General features: G+C 48.0%; 1 protein-coding gene across 1 annotated transcript; it reads right to left on the bottom strand.

Annotated features, from left to right (window-relative positions):
• Nucleotides 1-15,646: 15,646 nt before the first annotated feature.
• Nucleotides 15,647-18,099, bottom strand: LOC112642875 (C-reactive protein). Its single transcript, XM_025420662.2, has 2 exons — nt 17,939-18,099; nt 15,647-17,224 (listed from the first exon to the last, which is right to left on the bottom strand). Exons 1-2 carry the CDS (start codon nt 18,075-18,077, stop codon nt 16,617-16,619), a joined length of 747 nt encoding a protein of 248 aa, XP_025276447.1. The 5' UTR covers nt 18,078-18,099; the 3' UTR covers nt 15,647-16,616.
• Between the last annotated feature and the right edge of the window lie 2,373 nt (nt 18,100-20,472).

Raw genomic sequence — 20,472 nt, 5'->3', positions numbered from 1 at the left:
CCTACGTGAGGCCCCCTCTAAGCATGACTTGGTACCTCCCGGCTCTAGACTAGATGACTCTCCCAAATCCATCCACTGTGTCGTCATTGCCCGTCGACTGTGCGTCCTGCCCGCTACCACAATGTCCCTGCAAAGCGGCACCATAAGGCCCTGCCGTACTTGCCGTTACATCCTCAGGCCCTGCTCCAGAGTCGCCTCAGGGCTGGGGTGAATCACTGTTTGCTGAATAAACAAGACAGGGTACTCCCCGAGGCTGTAGTTTGCTATTGTTATTGCCCAGTGTATCGGAATTATCTTATTTCAAGCAAGTAGCGTTGAGCTGCCTTGTGCCAAGGGAAGGTTTGTAACAGCAAACAAAAGGGCTGGAGATAATCTCCTATTGAACATGTGATCACCAAAACCCCGAGCTCCTGCTGAGATCGCACAGGAAGTTGAGGGAGACAGGAGCATGGAGGCTAGCAGGGAAAATGAAGAGAACACCCCTGGCTGGGTGAGGAACAGAAGCTGGCAGGTCCGGGGGGTATCAGGGTGCCAGCCCTGTGGGGTGGGGGGGGTGCAGGATCTCTGATAGGATGGCTGCGAAATGTACCCCGAGGTCCTTAGACCTCCCAACTGAGACCAAGACACCTGGGGTCTACCTGGAAGAAGCAGCAGGGTCGCAGACTTTAAGAGTCCAGGTGGGCATCTCAGCAGTGCCCAGCGGGCCTCCCTGGCACCTGAGTGTTAGTGTAGCACTCCCGGACCCCGGCGCGATGACCTGGATCATCAGACTAGGAACCTAAGTTAGACCGCTCAGCAACTCTGTGAGACGGAAGCCCAGAGACTTACGTAACTTGATTTAAAGCAAATAGAGACGTGACATTTCCTGCTCACCTGAGTTTATTGAATAAGATTTATATTTGCCACCTAAATGGATGGCTTAGTGAGTTACGGTGCATACAAGTGATGGATGAAGTAATAAGCAGTCATTCAAACCAACAGTGGCATACCCAGGGAGAAATAAGCCTCGCGATGACAAAGTCCTGTAAATGGTGCTCATTACCTGGTTCTACTCCCTCTGGACACCATTATTTTAAACTAAAAATCTGGGTCCTTTCGGCCAATATTTCTCAATACAAGAATACATGAAAAATCTTTATCAAAAACCTTTAGAAAAATAGCAAATGGATCCATCAAGGTTGACCGAGCCCACATTCTGTAATAATATGTTTTTTGTACCTACACAGCCCTAATTTCTTGGCCTTTCAGGTTAGACCATATGTGATGATTGGCCTCTTCTGTTACACGCCCCTGAAGAGAGGGAGGGTCCTCAATCCCTGTAAGATAAACAAACTAGTGTCTGTTCTCATCGCGTCTAGATGCTTTTTCCCGGATCCCCTGATACTCCAACGTCTCATAAAGTTTTGGGATTTGATAACATGATGATGATGCCCCGGCATGGGCTTATGTATCTGCTCAGAGCCAAAGCCTTGGAGTATCAGTCTCTGTTGACTTTGCTGCAACAACTGACTTTTCTCAAGCTTCGCCAGCCTAAGAAAGAGAATTGAATCACGTCACCTGAAAGCTTTCATGGCCCGTCCCCTAACCCCGGAGTCATACTCAGTCATTTCCAAAGGTCCCTAGTGGTGCTCATAGGAGTTTAGGCCCCTCTTTCCCTGTCGCCAGTTTTCGGAACTCACAAAACCTCTCTCCCTGTCGCTGACACCACGGCCCTCTGTGAGAAGCCCGGTCTCCATCCCGGGGGTGCTACCCCTCGGGCTCCGAAGCTGCCAAGGCTGCACCCTCCCTCTCCAGTCTTCAAGGCAGCAGAGTTTTGCTGTCATTCCCCACAGAGTAGGGGAAATTGATGTCTCCCAACTACATGAAGCATCCAATCTTCATTCCTTGCCTGAGTCCTTCAAAATATACAGCTTATTGCTTCCGCCTATTATCCCAAATCTCCAAAAAAGCATAAGAACGGGTCCCTGGGGCCCCACCAGGGAAAGAATCTGAGATACACCCAAAGCTAACCTCCCACTTCTGGATATTCCAAGCAAATGTGGTGTCTTCCCTTTAAGGCAAAAAAAAAAAAAAAAAATCCTGGAGCAAATTACCCCTGGTTGGTGCTACTTCTATCTCCTCAGACACGTCCTAACCCTACTATACGGTTTCCGCCATACAGGAGAGCTATAACTTGCTCTAATTTTATAGTCGACCACTTGCTTTTATGTCCACAGTCTCTACCATCTATTCCTGCCTATTCCTAAACCACAGACGCAAAAGCAAGACGTCTTCTTGAGCAACCACAGATTTGCATAAAGCCTTGGTTAGGATTCGCAGGGCGCGTGTGGTTTTCTACGCTCTAACCTGCCCGTAGGAAATTCTAAAGCTGAAAGTGGTCGACGAGCCTTTGCCTTGTATTGTCTTCAATGCGCAAGTGGACAAAGTGAAGGGATCCAAACGTGTACCTCAGGGCCTCAAGACTCCCATTGTAAGTGATCACAAATATTGACCCGTTCCTTTAAGGAAGCCGTGTTCTGCTCATTATAATTCTTTTCTCAAATTTTCATCACCAGGACGAAAACGTAGTTGCCCTCAGCTTCCATCCACAAGCTTCCCCTCCCTTGTTCAAAGGAAAAGTAAGCCACTCTGTTAGTTTTTACTCCTGCGGTTCGTTACACCCCAACCTGTTACCACCCACATCTCACTGGAATACAGTCGTCCGTGTAGGTTTCCCCCACCTGTGAGCTGTACAGGCAGAGGCCTTCATTCATTCATTCATTCATTCATTCATTCAGTAAATATCTTGTTTCACGCTGCACCAGACACTGCAGTCAGCCCTCTATCTCAAGAGACATTAAATGACTAGCTTTTGCCTGAGCAAAGGGGAAGAAAGGGTTAATTAAGAAATAAATCATTGCCCAACACTTCCAAAAGCCATCTTCCGTTCATTGGCTGCTCCCGTCATGCCACATAGGGTTGCCCTGCCAGTCTGTCACGTTTCTCATCTCTTCAAAACCCTGGGGTAAAAACCTGTGAAAGAATTTACTCTGTGAGGGTTGGCTGGATTTGGTAGCTACGACTCTGGTTCCCTGAAATCCACCTTCCAGAGAGGCTGTCCATCATCATCACTGGTAGTGGCCTCGGAGTCCCTCTCTTCCCATTTTTGACTGAACCCCAAAAAGGACATAAACCCTTCCCTCAGTTCTCCATAACACAACTAAGCCCATACTGTTATGTTTAGGAAAACATTACTAAATTCTCAAAAATAATAATAAAATTTTATTATTTTTTATTTACTATTACTTATTATAGTGGCCCTTTGATCTGGTTCCCAGATATGCTGCTTCTCGGAGCCCACGGGTTCCTTATCCTCCTCAGATGGCCTCAGCCCGCTTGTCTCCCAGCTCAGGGCGACACCCCGAGGCAAGAGCCCAGGAAGACCCTGACACATTTCTGTCCTCCGAGTCTAGGCCAAAGCAAGCAGGGGCCCAATATTGGAACAAGATCCCTCTCCTTTTGGCCAAGCTCCACTTTCCCATCCTGTGAGTTCAGACGGGCACTGGAAATACCCAGATCTTTAGTGGGAGAATCGAGATACCACTTTTGTGTGGAGCTTGCCCGGGGGCCCAACCTCAGGACAAGAGATAAGCCCACAGGAAGGGGGATGGGGAGGGTATTTCCCTCAGTCAACCCCGGTGGGTACTTCTCCATCTCCTTTCTTGTCCCTCTATGTCCCCTCTCTGCTATAAACCTCACTTCCTACTGCATGTTTTGCCCCCTGACTGTCAGTTTGCCTCAAACTTTGACTTCAGAACACCGAACCCAACATGCTTTGCTTGTACACACACACGCACACCTTGAGATAGGTAAGTGTGACCATGTACCCTTCAGGAGACCATGGGTTGCTTTGTGAAGCAGACCCGCCACAAACACTAAGTGTCTCACCAGTCTGGCGATTCATTCAAAAATGAATGTTTCTTTTGCATTCTGATTTTCTACTACATTGATTTTTTTCTTATTCAATTTAGCTTTAAAATTACTCAAAATCACATTAAATAACCCAGCCACACCCCACCTGTCTTACATGTCACTAAACATGTCACCTGTCTTACGTGTCTAAACATGTCTCTTTTAAGATCTGAAGTGAACGGACACCTGGTAGACCAGATCCGGGATCACATGATTGCTCTGGTCTGTCTTAATACCGTATTTTTCAAGAGTCCGGGCACACTCTTGTGTATGCGAGTGGCATCAGCTTCTGGGAGTGGCGGCTTTCTGTTCGGTGGGGGGAGAGGCTGTTCTTTTGCTCTAATATTTTATCCGTGTATCAGAGTTTGCCAGAACTGCACACTGACTGAGGTGCCAACATTTACAAACTTGTCCTGGGTGGAAATCTTGATTAGCGTATCTTCCTACTGAGAAATTAAGTCACTTTTGTCATTTGCCGTGTGTCAGATAAAACACCTGCTGAGCCACTGACCAGTTTATTTTAAGGTTTAGGGAAAATACTTGCCAGAGAAATTTGTTTTCAGCAAAGAAAGATGGTAGTGACACTGTTCTTCATTCCACCACCAGAGTTACAATTTTGATCACATCCAAATGAGTAAAGGATTTCAAATGACTCAGTCTCCATAATCAACGGTCTCTGATTCTCAAACATCATCTTCATTTCAATGTGTTTGTCAAATGCCGTAAAAACCTTAATAGTTTTGCCTTCAGTTATTTATTGAGAGGACTCAGGCTCTTGCACATGGCTAGATAAGTCCAACTTGTGGCACCTTTCTCAATGATTAAGATAAGAACTTAATCAATTCACCTTATCTAGATATTTATCCTTCCTAAAGACAGCTTTTCTTCTCTATAGCTAAGTAGTAAATCAGTCTTTATCTTGTAAACTCTGACCAACACCTTCCATGAATACATACGACCAGCGTTGGGGGGTAGCAGGGAGTGCAAAGCAGAGTTCAAAGCCGTTCCCCTGTTCATATAATATATTTCCTTTAGTAGATAACTCATAAAAACTGAAAACTTAACTAAATTTTCTGCATTTCCTTATATGGGGGTAGACTTTTCTCCCTTCCAAAAATTTCCCAAGTACGATTGTGCAAAAAATAGAGCCCAAAAAATAGAGCAGGGGATATCCGGAAACTCTTTGCACTTTCTGCTCACTTTTGCTGTGAACCTGCAATTGCTCTAAAACATAAAGTTTATTCATGTTTAAACTCAAGATGCATTGATTATAGAAAATGCCAATGATTTTTTTTCAAAGATTTATTTTTTTAAAAGATTTTATTTATTTATTCATGAGAGACACAGAGAGAGGGAGAGGGAGGCAGAGACACAGACAGAGGGAGAAGCAGGCTCCATGCAGGGAGCCTGACGTGGGACTCAATCCCCTGGGTCTCCAGGATCACACCCTGGGCTGAAGGCGGTGCTAAACCGCTGAGCCACCTGGGCTGCCCATCAAAGATTTATTTATTTGAGGGAGAAGGAGAGTGAGGAAGTGGTAAGGAAGGGGCAGAGGGAGAGAATCGCAAGCAGATTCCCCACTGAGCCTGGAGCCAGTCACAGACCCGACACCACCACCCTGAGATCACGGTCTGAGCCGAAGAAACCAAGTGTCAGACGCCCAACCCACTGAGCCACCCACGTACCTCAGAAATGTCAATGACTTTTTAAGCTGCCTCTTATCCCTTCCCCTCCAGAACAACTACTTTTACCATGTTTGTTTGAATCCCTTTCATATTCCTCTAAGCCCAAGCAATGTATCTGTGTGTGTGTATGTTTTCCTTATTTAAAAAATAATAATAATAATAAGAGGGATGCCTGGGTGGTTCAGCCAGTTTACCATCTGGCTCTTGATTTTGGCTCAGGTCACGATCTCAGGGCCCTGGGGTAGAGCAGGGAATCTGCTTGTCTTCCTCTCCCTCTACTCCCTTCCCTCCTAAAGAAATAAGTAAATTTTTTTTTTAAATGGGAAAAGTAGATACTGATACCTATTCTTTTTAGTTAAGATGTGTTATGAGCCTATGCCCACATCAAACACGTGGAGATACAACAAAGTAGACTCTGTGCATAATCCTGTCCCTGGCTCCCTTGTAGCTTAGATTCTGGGTGTGAATCAGGTTCTACCAATTTAGTGAATTCACATGAAGTTTGGAAGGTGGAACTGAGGTGGACGTCTCTCTCTTCCCCTTTTCAGATAGATTTCGTTGGCTAACAAAATCATGGCGATGGGAGATTTCATAGGGGCGGTGTTGCAACTCTTCTTCTATAGGACTCTGGGTACCAGGGGACAGAGAAAAGGCTGCCACTGTTTTGTTTTATTTTTTTTAACTCCCTAACCCTGGGATAATAATATGGGATTGTGGGGGGTTCGGTTGGTTTTGTTTGGTTGGGTTTTGTTTGTTTGCTTTTCCATTTTATGAAGATATTATTGCCATATAACGTTATATTAGTTTAAGGCATACACCATAATGATTTGATATATGTATATACTGAGAGACAATTCCACAAAAAGTTTAGTTAACATTCATCAACTCTCATAGTTACAGTTTTTGTTCTTGTGATCAGAACTTTTAAGACCTACTCTTTTACCAATTTTCTCTTTTTTTAAAGGTTTTATTTATTTATTCACAAGAGACACACAGAGAGAGAGGCAGAGACATAGGCAGAGGGAGAAGCAGGCTCCATGCAGGGAGCCTGATGCGGGAGTCGATCCCAGGACCCTGGGGTCACACCCCGAGCCGAAGGCAGACGCTCAACCACTGAGCTATCCAGGTGTCCCTTTTACCAATTTTCAAAAATGTGACACAGGAGTCTAGTATAGTTACCATGCTCTACATGACGTGCCTAGAACTTAATTATCTTATCACTGAAAGTTTATACCCTTTGACCACTTTCACCCATTTCACCCAACTTCCTGCCTCTGACAACCACCAATCTGTTCTCTGTTTCTATGGGTTTCAATTTTCTACATTCCACATAAGAGTGAGATCATACAAGATCTATCTTTCTCTGATTTATGTCACTTAGCATAATGCCCTCAAGCTCCATCCATGTTGTTGCAAATGGCAGCATTTCCTTCCTTCTCATGGCTGAATAATATCCCATGATGTATGGAGCCCACATTTTCTGTCCACTCATCCATTAATGGACTCAGAGGAATTTTTTTCCACTCTTGACGAAGATAAATAGTTACCTCCATGCTGCAATAAACATGGGGGCACAGCTATCTCTCCAAAATAGTGATTTCATTTCCTTTGGATATACATCCAGAAGTGGGATCGCTGGATCACATGATGGTTCTATTTCAATTTTTCGAGGAACCTCCCTACTGTTTTCCATAGTAGCTGCACCAATGTACAATCTCAGCAGCAGAGTATGAGGGTTGCCCTTTCTCCACCTCTTGGCCAGCACTGGTTATCTCTTCTCCCCCTTATGATAGCCACTCTATCAGGTGTGAGAGGGGATCGCATTCTTGAGCTCGAAGTTCCAGCAGGGGCCTCAGTGGAGACCCTCATGCATCGCTTCTCAGTTGTTCTGGGAATCATTCCCATCCCCAGAGGTTATCCAAGAGCCTAGTCTTTTAGTTCTTCCACTGACTCTGTGGACACTTGGTTCCCAGTATTAAATCCTTCCCCACTTAAAATATTTATTTCTTTTTTTTAAGATTTTTTTATTTATTTATTCATAGAGACAGAGAGAGAGGCAGAGACACAGGCAGAGGGAGAAGCAGGCATCATACAGAGAGCCTGACGTGGGACTCGATCCTGGGTCTCCAGGATCACGCCCTGGGCTGCAGGCGGCGCTAAACCGCTGCGCCACTGGGGCTGCCCCCCACTTAAAATATTTAGAATGGTTTCTCATTCCTACATGGAACGCTGGCTGACACAATCCTATCACTTCAAAGTTTTATAATAAAGTAGTATTGCCTATTCGTTGTAACATGAAATCTTTCCCAACCTATCTTGCCTTTATACAGATCGACAAACTTTTCTCTCTCTCTCTCTCTACCTACGTACCTACTATCTGTATGTCCACAGACATAAACATGGTTTGGGGTCGCAAAATAGCTATTACCCTGCAAAGCTGGTCTACAACTTGCTTTTTCTCCTGAACATTTCTCCTGAGCGGTACATCCGTCTCATTACTTCCTAGTAGCTGCACAATATTCCGTAGCACGACTGTAGCGTGATCTATTCAACCATTATCCACAATCCCTGTTAACAAGTACGTGTTTTTCCAGTGTTTGCTGTGAGCGCTCCACAATGAGTATCTTTTTACCTATCTCCTCGTGAACTTTGATCTTACTGAAGCAAGATTGGTTTCACGAGCAGAATTACTGGGTCAAAGAACATGAGCATCTCGAAATCATAATATGTACTGTCAAATTAAACTCCAAAACTCTTCTATAAATTTTTACCCTCCCACAGTTTGTGCACAACTGCACAAAACTGCCTATTTCCCCATAACTTAGTGATAACTGGATATCAACAACTTTTTTTTTGCCAATCTAGTAACATTTAAAAAATAGTATACTCTTGTTGTTTTTAAATTGCATTTATTGGATTACAATTAAGGTTGAATGTCATTTCAGATATTTCTTGGCCATCTGCAATATATGTCCAGTGACTGTCCTGTCACATGTACCTGCTATACACTTAATTCATTTTCTTATCTCTTAGTGAGCCATTTTAGCATAGTAAAGATACTACCCCTTTGATACACATGCACACACAAGCACACACACAGAGAATAAGAGAGGAGAGAGAATGTTCTTCCATTTTGTCATTTGGTATTTGTTGTTGTTGGTATTGACTTTGACCATAATACAGCTTTTATGGTAGCCAAGGATTTCCTGCATTGCTCAGAAAAGTCTCCGAGACCTCAAAATTTTACACGTGTAAAATTCTTAATATGTTTTAGTGTTTTGGAGTTTTATATATAAAGATACAACTCTTCAGGGATGCCTGGGTGGCTCAGTGGCTGAGGGTCGGCCTTCGGCTCAGGGAGTGATCCCGGAGTCCCTGGATGGAGTCCTACGTCAGGCTCCCTACAAGGAACCTGCCTCTCTTTCCACCTGTGTCTCTGCCTCTCTCTGTGTGTCTCTCATGAATAAATAAGTTTAAAAAAAAAAAATTTAACTCTCCAAATTTTTAGTTTTTTTATTGTACAAAATTTGAGTTCAAATGGATGGACAGCAGTTCCAGCACTAATTATTGCCTAAACTACCTTCCCTCCACTAAGATGCATTGCTATTCTCCGTATATACCTGGAGCTGTCTCTGAGTTCTTATTCGTGCTCCATTGGTCTATTGTCAATTCCTATCCAAACGCCATATTGATTTGATTCTAGTGGCTTTAGAGAAAGTAAGCTCTGCTCTCTATTAAAAAGAAAAAAAAAAAAAAACAAGTTCCCCTTACTATTTTTTTCTTTTTAAAATTTCTTGCCATTTTTCGGCTCATTTATTCTTCAAGGTCAATTTCAGATTTATTTCCTTTGATTAAAATAAGCTGAAATTTTTATTCAAATTAAATTAAATTTATATATTACTTTAGGAATGATTGACATCATTGGAATGATTGAGATTTTTATCACATGACATCTCCCCATCCAAGAATATGACACATCTCTTCAATTTATTCATATCTCGTCCTTCAATAACACTCCTCTTTCCTTCATAGGGATCTTGTGACTCTCCTATTAAGTTTCTTCCTCAAGAGATTGACAGTTCTATAGAATATGACAAACTAGCGTGGACTCGTGGCTCCCTCCCTTGAACCAAACTCTAGAGAAGCCACCGGAATGAGAGGGAGGTCACTGGATTCCAAGACAAGTGGATGAGTGCTTGGGAAAACAAGGTGACTGAGCCCCATTGTGGAAGAAAAGAAGGTTCCAGCAAAAGGGAGCCAGGCCCCACGACTGGGGGAAGCAATCATCCCCTGGAGCTTTTATTCTCTTCCCCACATTGCCTGGGAGGACGACTGGCTCTCCAGGTACCAGCTCCAGCCTTACGCAGCAGTCTCCCAGTGGATGCTTCCACCGGAGGAACAGAGCTGTTGATAAGAAATGCACATAGCCAGGCCAACTACCGAGCTTTCCCTTCCACACCCTCCTCCCCTAGTCTCATCTGGGGAAGAATCGGCCGTAAGAGAGGGCCTCCAGAAAGCAGAAATATTTAGACCAAGTGAACAGTGGGACCTGAAGAACAGGGTCATTCGGTGGGTGGAATAAATGAACAGAAAATGAGGCCATATTAAGATACTAGAAGCTCTTCACTCTGAGTTATACCCTATTCCCACTCTCAACCTCACCAACAGGAGAACAAGCCAGGACAAAGGATCTTGTTTCCACAAATTTCATATTACTTGTCAATGTAGTTGACAATGCCAAAGGAATGTGAGCTTGCACAGAAAAAGGTTGGCATAATAAGCCCAAGACTGTTATCCTTACAAAGGCTTGCTTGCAAGGCTCCACTCTCTCTTTTACCATAAGAAGATGCAAGGGGGCCACTGGGTGGCTCAGTGGTTGAGCATCTGCCTTCGGCTCAGGACATAATCCCAGGGTCCTGGGATCGAGTCCCGCACCGGGCTCCCTATAGGGAGTCTGCTTCTCCCTCTGCCTGTCTCTGCCTCTGTGTCTCTCATGAATAAATACATAAATTCTGTAAAAAAAAAAAAAAAAAAAGGAAGAAGAAGATACAAGGGTACTTAAAAAAAAACATGGAGCAAACATCATACTTCACCATAAATTATTGAAAACATTCCCTTTGAGTTTAGAAACAAGAAATGGATCCTAGCAATGACCATTTTCATTCAGATGAAGGTGCAATATAGAATAGACCAAAACTATCCTATGAGTCCATACTGGTGTGGAATTTTCCACCTTAGGAAATTTTATCCAGCTACACATTAGTGATTTCTGCATATTTTTTAATATGTACATTATTGTAGGGGAGGCAAAATAATTTTCCCTCTACCTGTCTAGGTTCTTGGCTGAGACCCCCTATAGTAAAAGACAGATTAACAGGAATAAAAACAAGCAGAAACTTCATAACGTGTGTTCTTCTGTATATGTGGGAGACACCCAGGAAAACTGAGAAACTCTCCGAAATGGCCCAAGCCATCCACTTCAATACCTGCTAAAGACAAAAGAAGGCCCCGGGGGGTGGGGAATCACCAGGAAAGGCATGGTGAACACGAGTGAGGTTGTTCTGCAGGTTTACATCATCCTGACCTTCTCCACTGATCAGAGAGTCTAGAGACTGAGTCACCCCAATCTTCCTGGTTCAGAGAAGGAGAGGCTCTTACAAATGGAGATTCCCCTCATAAATACAAACGTCCCTTACCGCAGGGTCACTCGTACTCCATTTTCAAAATATCTCCTCTGTTTGCTGTTTCTTAAAAATGACCAGCTCAAAACAGTCAATATGCCAAAGAGGCATGTTTTGAGGTGGCATATTCTGCTCCCCTTCATTATACTCTGTTCTAAAAACAAAAAAGGCCCTAGCCAAATTTCAACGTTAATGAGTGAGCCCAAGTCTTACACACACGCGCGCGCACACGCACACACACCCCCAGGAGCGATGACCCTCCTGTCGAGGGGTTCATCGTACTGCAATGTCTGTGGGGAAAATTCACCAATCTGTGTCCTGCCTCTTATTGTGGCAATTAGCATTGGAAATACTTCTGTCTCTGAAAAACTGAGAGATTTGTAGTGGTCTGCAGTTGGCAAATGCGCAACAGGCAGATTTCTCCTGAAGGTACCGGATCCCCCTACTGTCTGCCCCACTTATCCTTATGATTCTTTTCTTTATTTTTATTGAAGGATAGTTAACGACGAGTTAACGACTCGATGATCCAACAACTCCAGGCCCTGCTCAGTACACACCAAGATGAGGATACCACTCTTCGTCCCCATCACCCACCCTACTCGCGTCGCCTGGTGAACCAGGAAACCCCGGGCCCTGGAGCCTCCACCCAGCCAGACCCAAAGGAGTCGTAGAAGGTTCTGGGTCTTGTCGGGAGAATGAATTCAAGGACAGACACGCAGCACAGTGAGTGAGTCACGCAAGCAGGTGGCTGATTAAAGGTAAGAGTATACTCCTGAGATGGGAAGTTGGCCAAGCTCAAGAGCCCTGCGTGCCCTGGGGTGGGGTTTCTATCCTTTATTGACAGCTGTTAGCTAGAGGACAGAGTGTTTATTACTTGGGGCGGGAAGCAGGGTTTGGAGCTTTTTCCTCCTTATTTGCTCAAGGGTGTCCCGTCATGGCCCCCGCCGTCTTGGGCCTGTCTGGTCTGATCCAGCTTCTTCTGGAGGGCTGCCTGGACAGGCCTCTGACTTTCCCAAGAGCTGGCCGTGGCTTCCTCACTGCAGACCTCCAGGTCTCCTGTTAGAACCTAACTAACTGCCTGCTCTAACTTTTCTTCTTAATAATTTTTTAATTTCCATTTCCCTGCTTTCTTTATCCCCAGAAGCATCCTGCAGAGTCCAGTGCGGACTCCGGCCACTCTCTTCCTTCTGTAAGGAGCGTCACACACAGCAGACCATTCTGTGAGCAAAATCATGGTCTCACAACATCCCCCTCTTTGTGCATCTCTCCATCCTCAGCTGCATCCGAACCATTCCTTCCCTGCTGCTGCCTTCCCTGGAATTAATTAATTCATCAAATATTTATTGAGAACATACTATGAGCCGTTCTAGAAACCAGGAATGCAATAGGCAATCCTGTCACTGCTCTCATGGAATTTGCAGCCTAGTGGGAGAGGAAACAATAACGAAACCCGCACCCCCAATATTTTTCAGGTAGTGACATCTGCTTAGAAAGTAAGAACAGAGCAGGAAAACAAATGACGTGGAACCGGCCGTGTGAGGATCTGGAGAAAGAGCAAGTGTCAGCTCTTTCTGGAAACACATCACGTCACACGCGTTTGAACTTGCTGGGATGTCAGTCCCAGGTACCCAAGACCGCGTCTGGGTGTGTGGTTCTGTGGCTCTTGTTTCTGTGGCTTCCCCGCTTCTCCCAAGCAGCTGAAGCTAGTGCCCGTCACACCGGGCATCTGGCACCTGTTTGTGGAGGACGTGAGCAGGCGAATTGGCAGGAGGGAGACAGGACAGGGGGGCCACAAGTCAGAAAATGCAGGGCCCTGAGGGCCAGGGAGCACGTTCCAGTGTGTTCTAAGGGCTCGGGAACCTGGATGGGCCACTCAGCAGGAAGGGGGTGGCTCTCGTTTACTTCTATATATATATTTTTTTTAATTCAAGTTCGATTACTTTTGAGAAGATCCTTCTCTCTGCATAATGGCAACAGGGAAGCCCACGTGGAGATGCTTCCGGTTTGAGCCTAATGTCCCCAAAGGGTCGGCGGCTCCTTTGTTAGTGCCTTGGCCCTTGGGTCCAGTGGCAACCCCCGTGTCCTCAGGCCCAGTGCCGCCCCAGCCACCACCTGTCCTCAAGTTAGAGTGTCCAGGGAAGGGACAGGCTGTTCAGTGAGAGACACCGGCCTTCCCGCCTCTATGCCCCAGAAGTCTGAGGGTGTGCTGCTCCCTGTGACGTCCCCCGCCCCGGTGGCCCGTGCCCTTCGAGGCCAGCCCGCCCTGAGCTGGGAGAGCTGCCGCTGGCTCCCCCACCCCCGGCCTTCGTCCTGCGGCCCCACGCGGACGGGCCACGGAACCCCATTCCCATTGCCTGCTGCTTTCGCAGTAGCACAGAGCCAGTCCTTTTAGGTCGATTTCCTCCTGCCTGAGTTCCCAACGTCCTCCTTAAAATCCAAGTGAGAGTTTTCTGCCAAAGTTGGAAGCCTCTTCACCTCTCCTGTCTCTTCCTTCTGCCTCTGAGTGAACCGGTTTCCTGAAACCACAGCATCCCAGGACGGACCTTCCAGACGTGCACCTTGTCCCTGAAGTCTGTAACGGTGGCCATCATTTTTGTCTCCACGGCAAGCTGACACATCATCGCCAGAGCCGGAGACCCCTGGGTCTGTATCTAGTCACTGCTGGATCCCTTCAACCTACTGGGTCTCTGATCCAGAGGCTGGGGCTTTGAAATCCCCACAGTCATGGTCAAGCTAACAGTACCAGTAGCCGATCAGAGATAGCACGCATTGAGCACTGGCTGTGGGCCAGTAAAGGAGGCCCCATGTTATCTCCATTTTAGTTTTACTTTTATTTTTTTAATATATTCATTTATTTATCTATCTATCTATCTTAGGGGTGGAAGGGCAAGGGAGAGAGGGAAACTCAAGCAGACGCCTCGCAGAATGCAGAGCCCTACAACGGCTCAACCTCACGACCCCTGAGATTAAACCAAGAGTCAGATGCTCAACCGATTGAGCCACCAGGTGTCCCTACATTCCTCCCATTTTAGAAATGAGGAAATCTGGAGAATGCACCATTTTAAATAACTTGCCCAAGCTCACATGCCACTAAGAGATGAATGTGAGCTCGGGTGGTCTGTTGTCTTCAACCCTGGGTGAAAGGGGCAGGGGCTTTAAGAAACTGCAGTGGGCCACACGGATGTATAGATTAGACCCCCAGTAGTCCCTCTTTGCCCCTGAACGTGAGTAGAGCATCTTGAGCAGAGCAGGACCTACTTCTGTCTATCAGAGTTGGACCCTCCCCTCCTTCCCTAGTATGAAGGCCAAAGATTCCCGGCACCAGGACTCCGTTTGTTTTGAGGTGAACCTGCCCCAGCCCCCGAGGAACATCTCAATTTCCCGCTGGAACTCTTGGGTAAGCCTGCGCTGACTCCAGGCGTGAGCCCTGTCCCGGGTGATGGCAGATGCTCGGCTGCCTGTGACAGGCCACCTGCCATTCTGCTACCGCTCTAACGGGCCTGGAGTCCCACCAGGCCCCCTTCCTGCTGCTGCAGGTGGGAAAGCACAGACCCTCGGTGAAGGAGCTTCCTTCTCTCTTTGTGCCGTTTAGAGCTCTGAGGGGACAACCTCATCCCCTCTCCTGCACATTCCAAGGGAACGGAGAACTAGGGACAGGACTCAGACAAGGGTCACAGGGCTGGCCTTGCAGCTGGCAAGGAATGTAGCTGGCGTGCAAAGTAAGACAGGCCTTCCTGAAACCATCCCCCTCCCAGATCCAAACTTCCCCACAGCTCAGCCAGGAGAACCTCTATTTGCTTCCCACCTGGTGGAGAAGGAAGGGTCCCAGAGCCCCAGGGAGAGCTGTCACATGCATATGAAACTTGACTCTGAGCTGTGGATGAGTCAAGCTTGGGAGAGACTCCAGGTAAGTCCCTCCTCTTCCCCCAAAGGAGGAGCCCATCAGAGGCACATGGAAGCTTCCCCTGCCTAGCACCGTCTCCAAAAGAGCCCAAGATCTGGTCCTGCTTGGTCACGCTGCTATTATCACCTGTGTCCTCTCCAGCATCCCGTAGTCCACCGATAGAGAAATGAAGACACAGGGAACCAGATAAGCGCACCGATGGGTCTGAGACGATTGGCAGAAATGGGCAGAGTGTGCGTGGGGGTCACTCGGAAGGGTCGCTGGGGCACCAGGAGCTCCTCCTGTGAAGAGGGGCCCCCAGGCGGCCGGCTGCAGGGGTCAGGGTCTAACCGTGGCCAGGTAAGAAGCAGGGGCTCCACAGCGCACCCCTCACTCGCGCTGAGCAGCAGGACGGCAGCACAGTACTAAGACACGAAGGAACAGTATTTAAGGCACGCAAATCTTTATTTCAAAAAAGATTAATGACAGGAACATTTAGAAAATCTGACGCCGCCACAGCATGAAGCCCTCAAGCAAACCGGAGAAAACAGGGACTTGATCAATGTGAGCGTTGAAAGAACATACTAGATCCCAGAAGGAATTCCAGACAGACCCAAAGGGTGGCATTAGAAATAGGAACATCCCAAGATGCCAAACAGAAAAACAAATCACTGGGATCCCTGGGTGGCGCAGCGGTTTAGCGCCTGCCTTTGGCCCAGGGCACGATTCTGGAGACCCGGGATCGTATCCCACATCAGGCTCCTGGTGCATGGAGCCTGCTTCTCCCTCTGCCTGTGTCTCTGCCTCTCTCTCTCTGTGTGTGTGACTATCATAAATAAATAATAATTAAAAAAAAAAAAGAAAAACAAATCACTGCCGTGGAAGAAAGCCTTAAAAAAAAGTAAAAACCCCTGTGATAAGGCCCAGGCACCCGGGTAAGAGCGCTCTGAGCGATGGCAAACGAGGAGGGGAAGTAACGGAAATACCGCTCAGGTGGTCCTGAAGAAATAAAAAGAACAAACGGAACAGAAACAAACAGCAAAACATCGTCTTTTTAGATGTTTAAGTCTTCAAATGGGAAGGAGTAAAGACTTAAAGATCCTCGTAACTTAGAAGGACCACATCCTGAGGGATGGGATGGGGGGTCAGAAGGCTGGGAAAACTCTCTTCCTGGATTATGCAGAGAATTCCTTAAAGCTCCATTGAAGGGGGTGGGTTTGCCTTGCAAGGGAAATGCAAATGTTAGCAGGGCTGCAGGTAAACACCCCCCGCCCCACCCCGACCCCTCCCTTGGAGAGCTGGTCCCCTCCCAAAGGTCAGACTTAACTGGCCTCGGGTGCAGCCTGGTCATCCTTCTGCGAGATCCCGAGAGCCTCTCTGCTGTTGGGTGGGGGGGGCTGGTGGTCCCCACGGGCCTCAGGACCACAGCTCCTTCTTGAGGAACACTTCACCTCGGGTTTCATATCTCAGGTTCCGCCAGTTCAGGACATTAGGGCTCAAGGCCCTGGTGGTGTAGAGGGTGAGAATCTCACTTGGGGACAGCACAAAGTCCCACATGTTCACGTCCTCGATGTCGCCCACCAAGGACTGGTTCTTATCAAAGCCCCCACCGAACGAGTCCTGCTCCTGCCCGAGGACGATGCTGGCTCCCGACCCCACGGTGTACCCCCTCCTCAGACTCGCCCTCACCATGGGCTTGCCGTCCACCCAGAGCTCTGTGAGCCCCGTGACGGACTCCCAGGTGACGCAGAAGTGCTGAGGCGCGTAGAACTTCTGAGGAAAATTGATGAAGGCGTCAGATCCGCCCACGGATACGCTGAACAAGCCGGGCCTCTCCTTGAAGAGGAGGATCTCATTGCTTTGTGACTTGGTGGCGTAAGAGAAGAGGCTGTGCGGGCGCGTCAAGTCCGTATAGACCTGCAGGCACACGGTGAAAGCCTTCATCGGCTTCTGCAACTGAGGAAACAGGATCACGTAGGAATTCTCTGATTCTCTGGGGAACACGAAGGCTTTTTCGTCCAGGTCTGTAGGACGGGAAGCAGAGAGAGAAAGAGCCACTGGTTGGTTGTGTTAAAACACACACACACATGCACAAGATTCAGATGAGAGCTAAAGATCCAAGTGGCTTTATTCACCCCGTCACGAAGCGGGCAGCTCCCCGCCTGGAGCTCAGAGGAGCCGCAGTAGAAGGGCCGGGGCACAGAACGTCTCTGGCAAAGGGCAGTCACATTCCCGGGGGAGGGCGGGGGAGCAAGGGTTCTTCTCGGGTGGATGACGTCCCCAGCGCCGAGCAGGCCTTCCCGGGCCTTCCCGGGCCTTCCTGGACTGACCGGGTAAAGGTCACACTCGCACAGGGGCGGGCACTGCAGTCACATTTGGTATTAAGTCTGGGTTCCCGATGTGGGGCTTAGCTCGAGTGAGCCCCCTGGGGCCGCCGGTCTCTTGGTAACAGCTTGTCAGGCCAGGAGGCCGGCCTCTCTCACTCTGTATGCAGAGAATGGATTTTTTTTTCTTATCAATCTCTTTTGAATTATTTATTTTTTTAATAAATTTATTTTTTATTGGTGTTCAATTTGTCAACATACCGAATAACACCCACTGCTCATCCCGTCAAGTGCCCACCTCAGAATGGATTTAGAAGCGGGGGGCCGCCCCTGCCCCGTATGGGCCGGTCCCCCTGGCTTTGCACCCTCGAGCCCAGAGGCAAGAACTCCTCGACCGTCTGGAGCAGCACTTACCTATCTGGAGAAAAGCACCAGGGAGGTTCATGAGGACCAGGAGACAAGGCCACAGCTTCTCCATGACTCCTCCCTGCGTCACTGTGCGCAGAATCTGGGTTATCGTCCCGGAAAGAGGGTCAGCAGCTGAGATGTCCATCCTGGGTCCGCTCTACCTTGACCTTTTATGTGCCTTCGTCTAGGTGGCTCCGCCAATGGGTAAATAATTTCCCAAAATTGGCCCTTGGAGCCATGAATCAAAGCCCAAAAAGCAAATAAACTAAGATAAATCACAAAATGAGAGATCAATGCGGTTATTTATTAGAGACTCCGTGGTGCCTGCTGGGGCTCCAGCAGCTCTGTGTGCCAGGGCTTGGCTAATTAAAAGTCACATCCTGGAAATCCATTCTGGGGAAATGCTCTAAAAGATCAGGGGTGGTTGGGGATGGGGTGGAAGAGGCCTTATTCATAAAGACAACCACGGCATTACTTAGGATAGTGAAGTTAGAACACTGGGGCATGTTGGAGTAGATTGTACGTATCTGCACCCCTGAGTAGACTGGAGAGCCATTCACAACGCTGGTTGTGGATTTTATGCCACAACATGTAAAAATGCTAAGGATACTGTAAGAGAAAAGATAACATAAATTTGTTTATGCACTATTTTTTAAAATATTTTATTTATTTATGCACGAGAGACACAGAGAGAGGCAGAGACACAGGCAGAGGGAGAAGCAGGCTCCACGCAGGGAGCCTGACGCGGGACTCGATCCCAGGACCCCGGGGTCACACCCTGAGCCGAAGGCAGATCTCAACCACTGAGCCCCCCAGGCGTCCCTATCCACTATTTTTTTTAAAGAAGTCACTTGTTTAGAAAAAAAAATCTGTAAGGGGTACCCCCAAACAATAAATATTCTTATTATAGTAATGAAATTATGGGGGCTTTTTCCCTCATTAACATTTACATGTTGTTGCATGACTTGTAAGATGAAGTGTGTGCGTGCATGTCCATTTAATTAGGAAGCAAGGAAACCAGTAGTCCTTAGAGCTCCAAAAGCTGTTATTTCCTTTTATCGACAGAACGCGGAGCCTGACTGCTGCTATTCGGCTTTACTCGCAGAGCGCCTAGAACAGAGAGCAAGATCAGTTCGACACCCTGATTCTGTACTTGGCAATACGCACATTTCTCTCTGAAACATTATAATCTCATGTGAAGAGAGTCTTGAGCTTATTCGTTGTGGTCTCATCATTTCCCATTTTCCATGAATGGGAAAAATTGATCATAAAGCTTATTTCTCAATCGACTGGAAGAACCAGCTACCATGTGGGGAGCGTATTCCAGACGCACAAGGTAATGGGACTATTACAAATGGTTAGTACCTTTCTGAAAAAAGTGTGAGTTTTTTTTTTTTTTTAAATGACATGCAGTTAAATTGGCTTTCAAATGACCCTCCCTTGAAACTTCTTGCATCTTATTTTTAAAATATAAGACCGGCTTAACGTGACTACTTCAAAAGCTTTTCTTATTCCAACCATTTGCCCAGTTAACGATAGATGCATAATTTGAACAGAAAAATCTATGTAACAGATAGAAGGTCGGGACACGAACAGAAGGGGTGTTTTTGCTGTGCTCGAACTGCCTTCTCGTTAGCACGGGGCTCCCCGGATGAGCCCAAAGAATGCAGGTTCCAGGGGGATGCGTGGACTCCATGGTAATATAATGAACTTCAAGGGGCCCAGCACGTGGTCCGAAAGATCCGCAGCGGATGCCCTGGGCCAGGCTTGCCACTGACAGCAGGCGACATGGGGAGAGTGGAGACGGGGGAGTAAGGGCGGATGCAACGGGGAAGAGGGAAAAGCAAGGACAAGGGACACCAAAGGCCCCTGCGGCGGAGCGTTTGACAGTAGGCTCCGGGTTTGGGGAACCTGCCTAGATGGCAGTGGAGACAGCCTGGGGGTCTGAGCATAGCCATGAGCCTCGTCGGGTGACAGGGGGGTGACGGGGCAGCCAGGCCACACGCCGGTGACCCTTAGCCTGGCCTGGATGTCCACCCCCCTGGCCCCTCCAGCTCACGCTGTTCCATAGGAGCCCTGAAGGGCCTCAGGCCGCCCCACGGCCGCCTGGGGAACCACCGCGGGGACAGAGAACGTTCTAAGAGCACAGGATGCCAGTTCCCGCAGCGCAAGTCATCGAGCAACTACAGCCCGGGGGCGGCGGGTGGAGGGCCGGCACCTGGGCTCACCCAGGAGCAGCGGGACACCAGGCCCCAGCCCGACGGGGCGGCCCTTCCCCCAGAGGCCACTGGAAACTGCCATCGCAGGAGGACGACAGGAGGCCAGGGACGCGTGGGACCCAAAGGGCCCGCGTGGGTCGGGACACCGGCTGTCTCCTTGAAGCTCGGGACCTGGCGCACGTCACAGGCCCTGGAGCAGCCTGAAGGGCCCGGGCGCCAGGCGGTAGGAGCGGCCAGGCCATCCCAAGGGCAGCATCGCCTCCCCCGCTTCCTCGCCCGGGGTGCTCCCCAGTAGGTGAACGCGGCCCCAGCACCCCGGGC

Source organism: Canis lupus, chromosome 38 (genome assembly GCF_003254725.2).
Source record: "Canis lupus dingo isolate Sandy chromosome 38, ASM325472v2, whole genome shotgun sequence".
NCBI lineage: Eukaryota > Metazoa > Chordata > Mammalia > Carnivora > Canidae > Canis > Canis lupus.
This window is presented reverse-complemented; position numbering and strand designations above follow the sequence as displayed.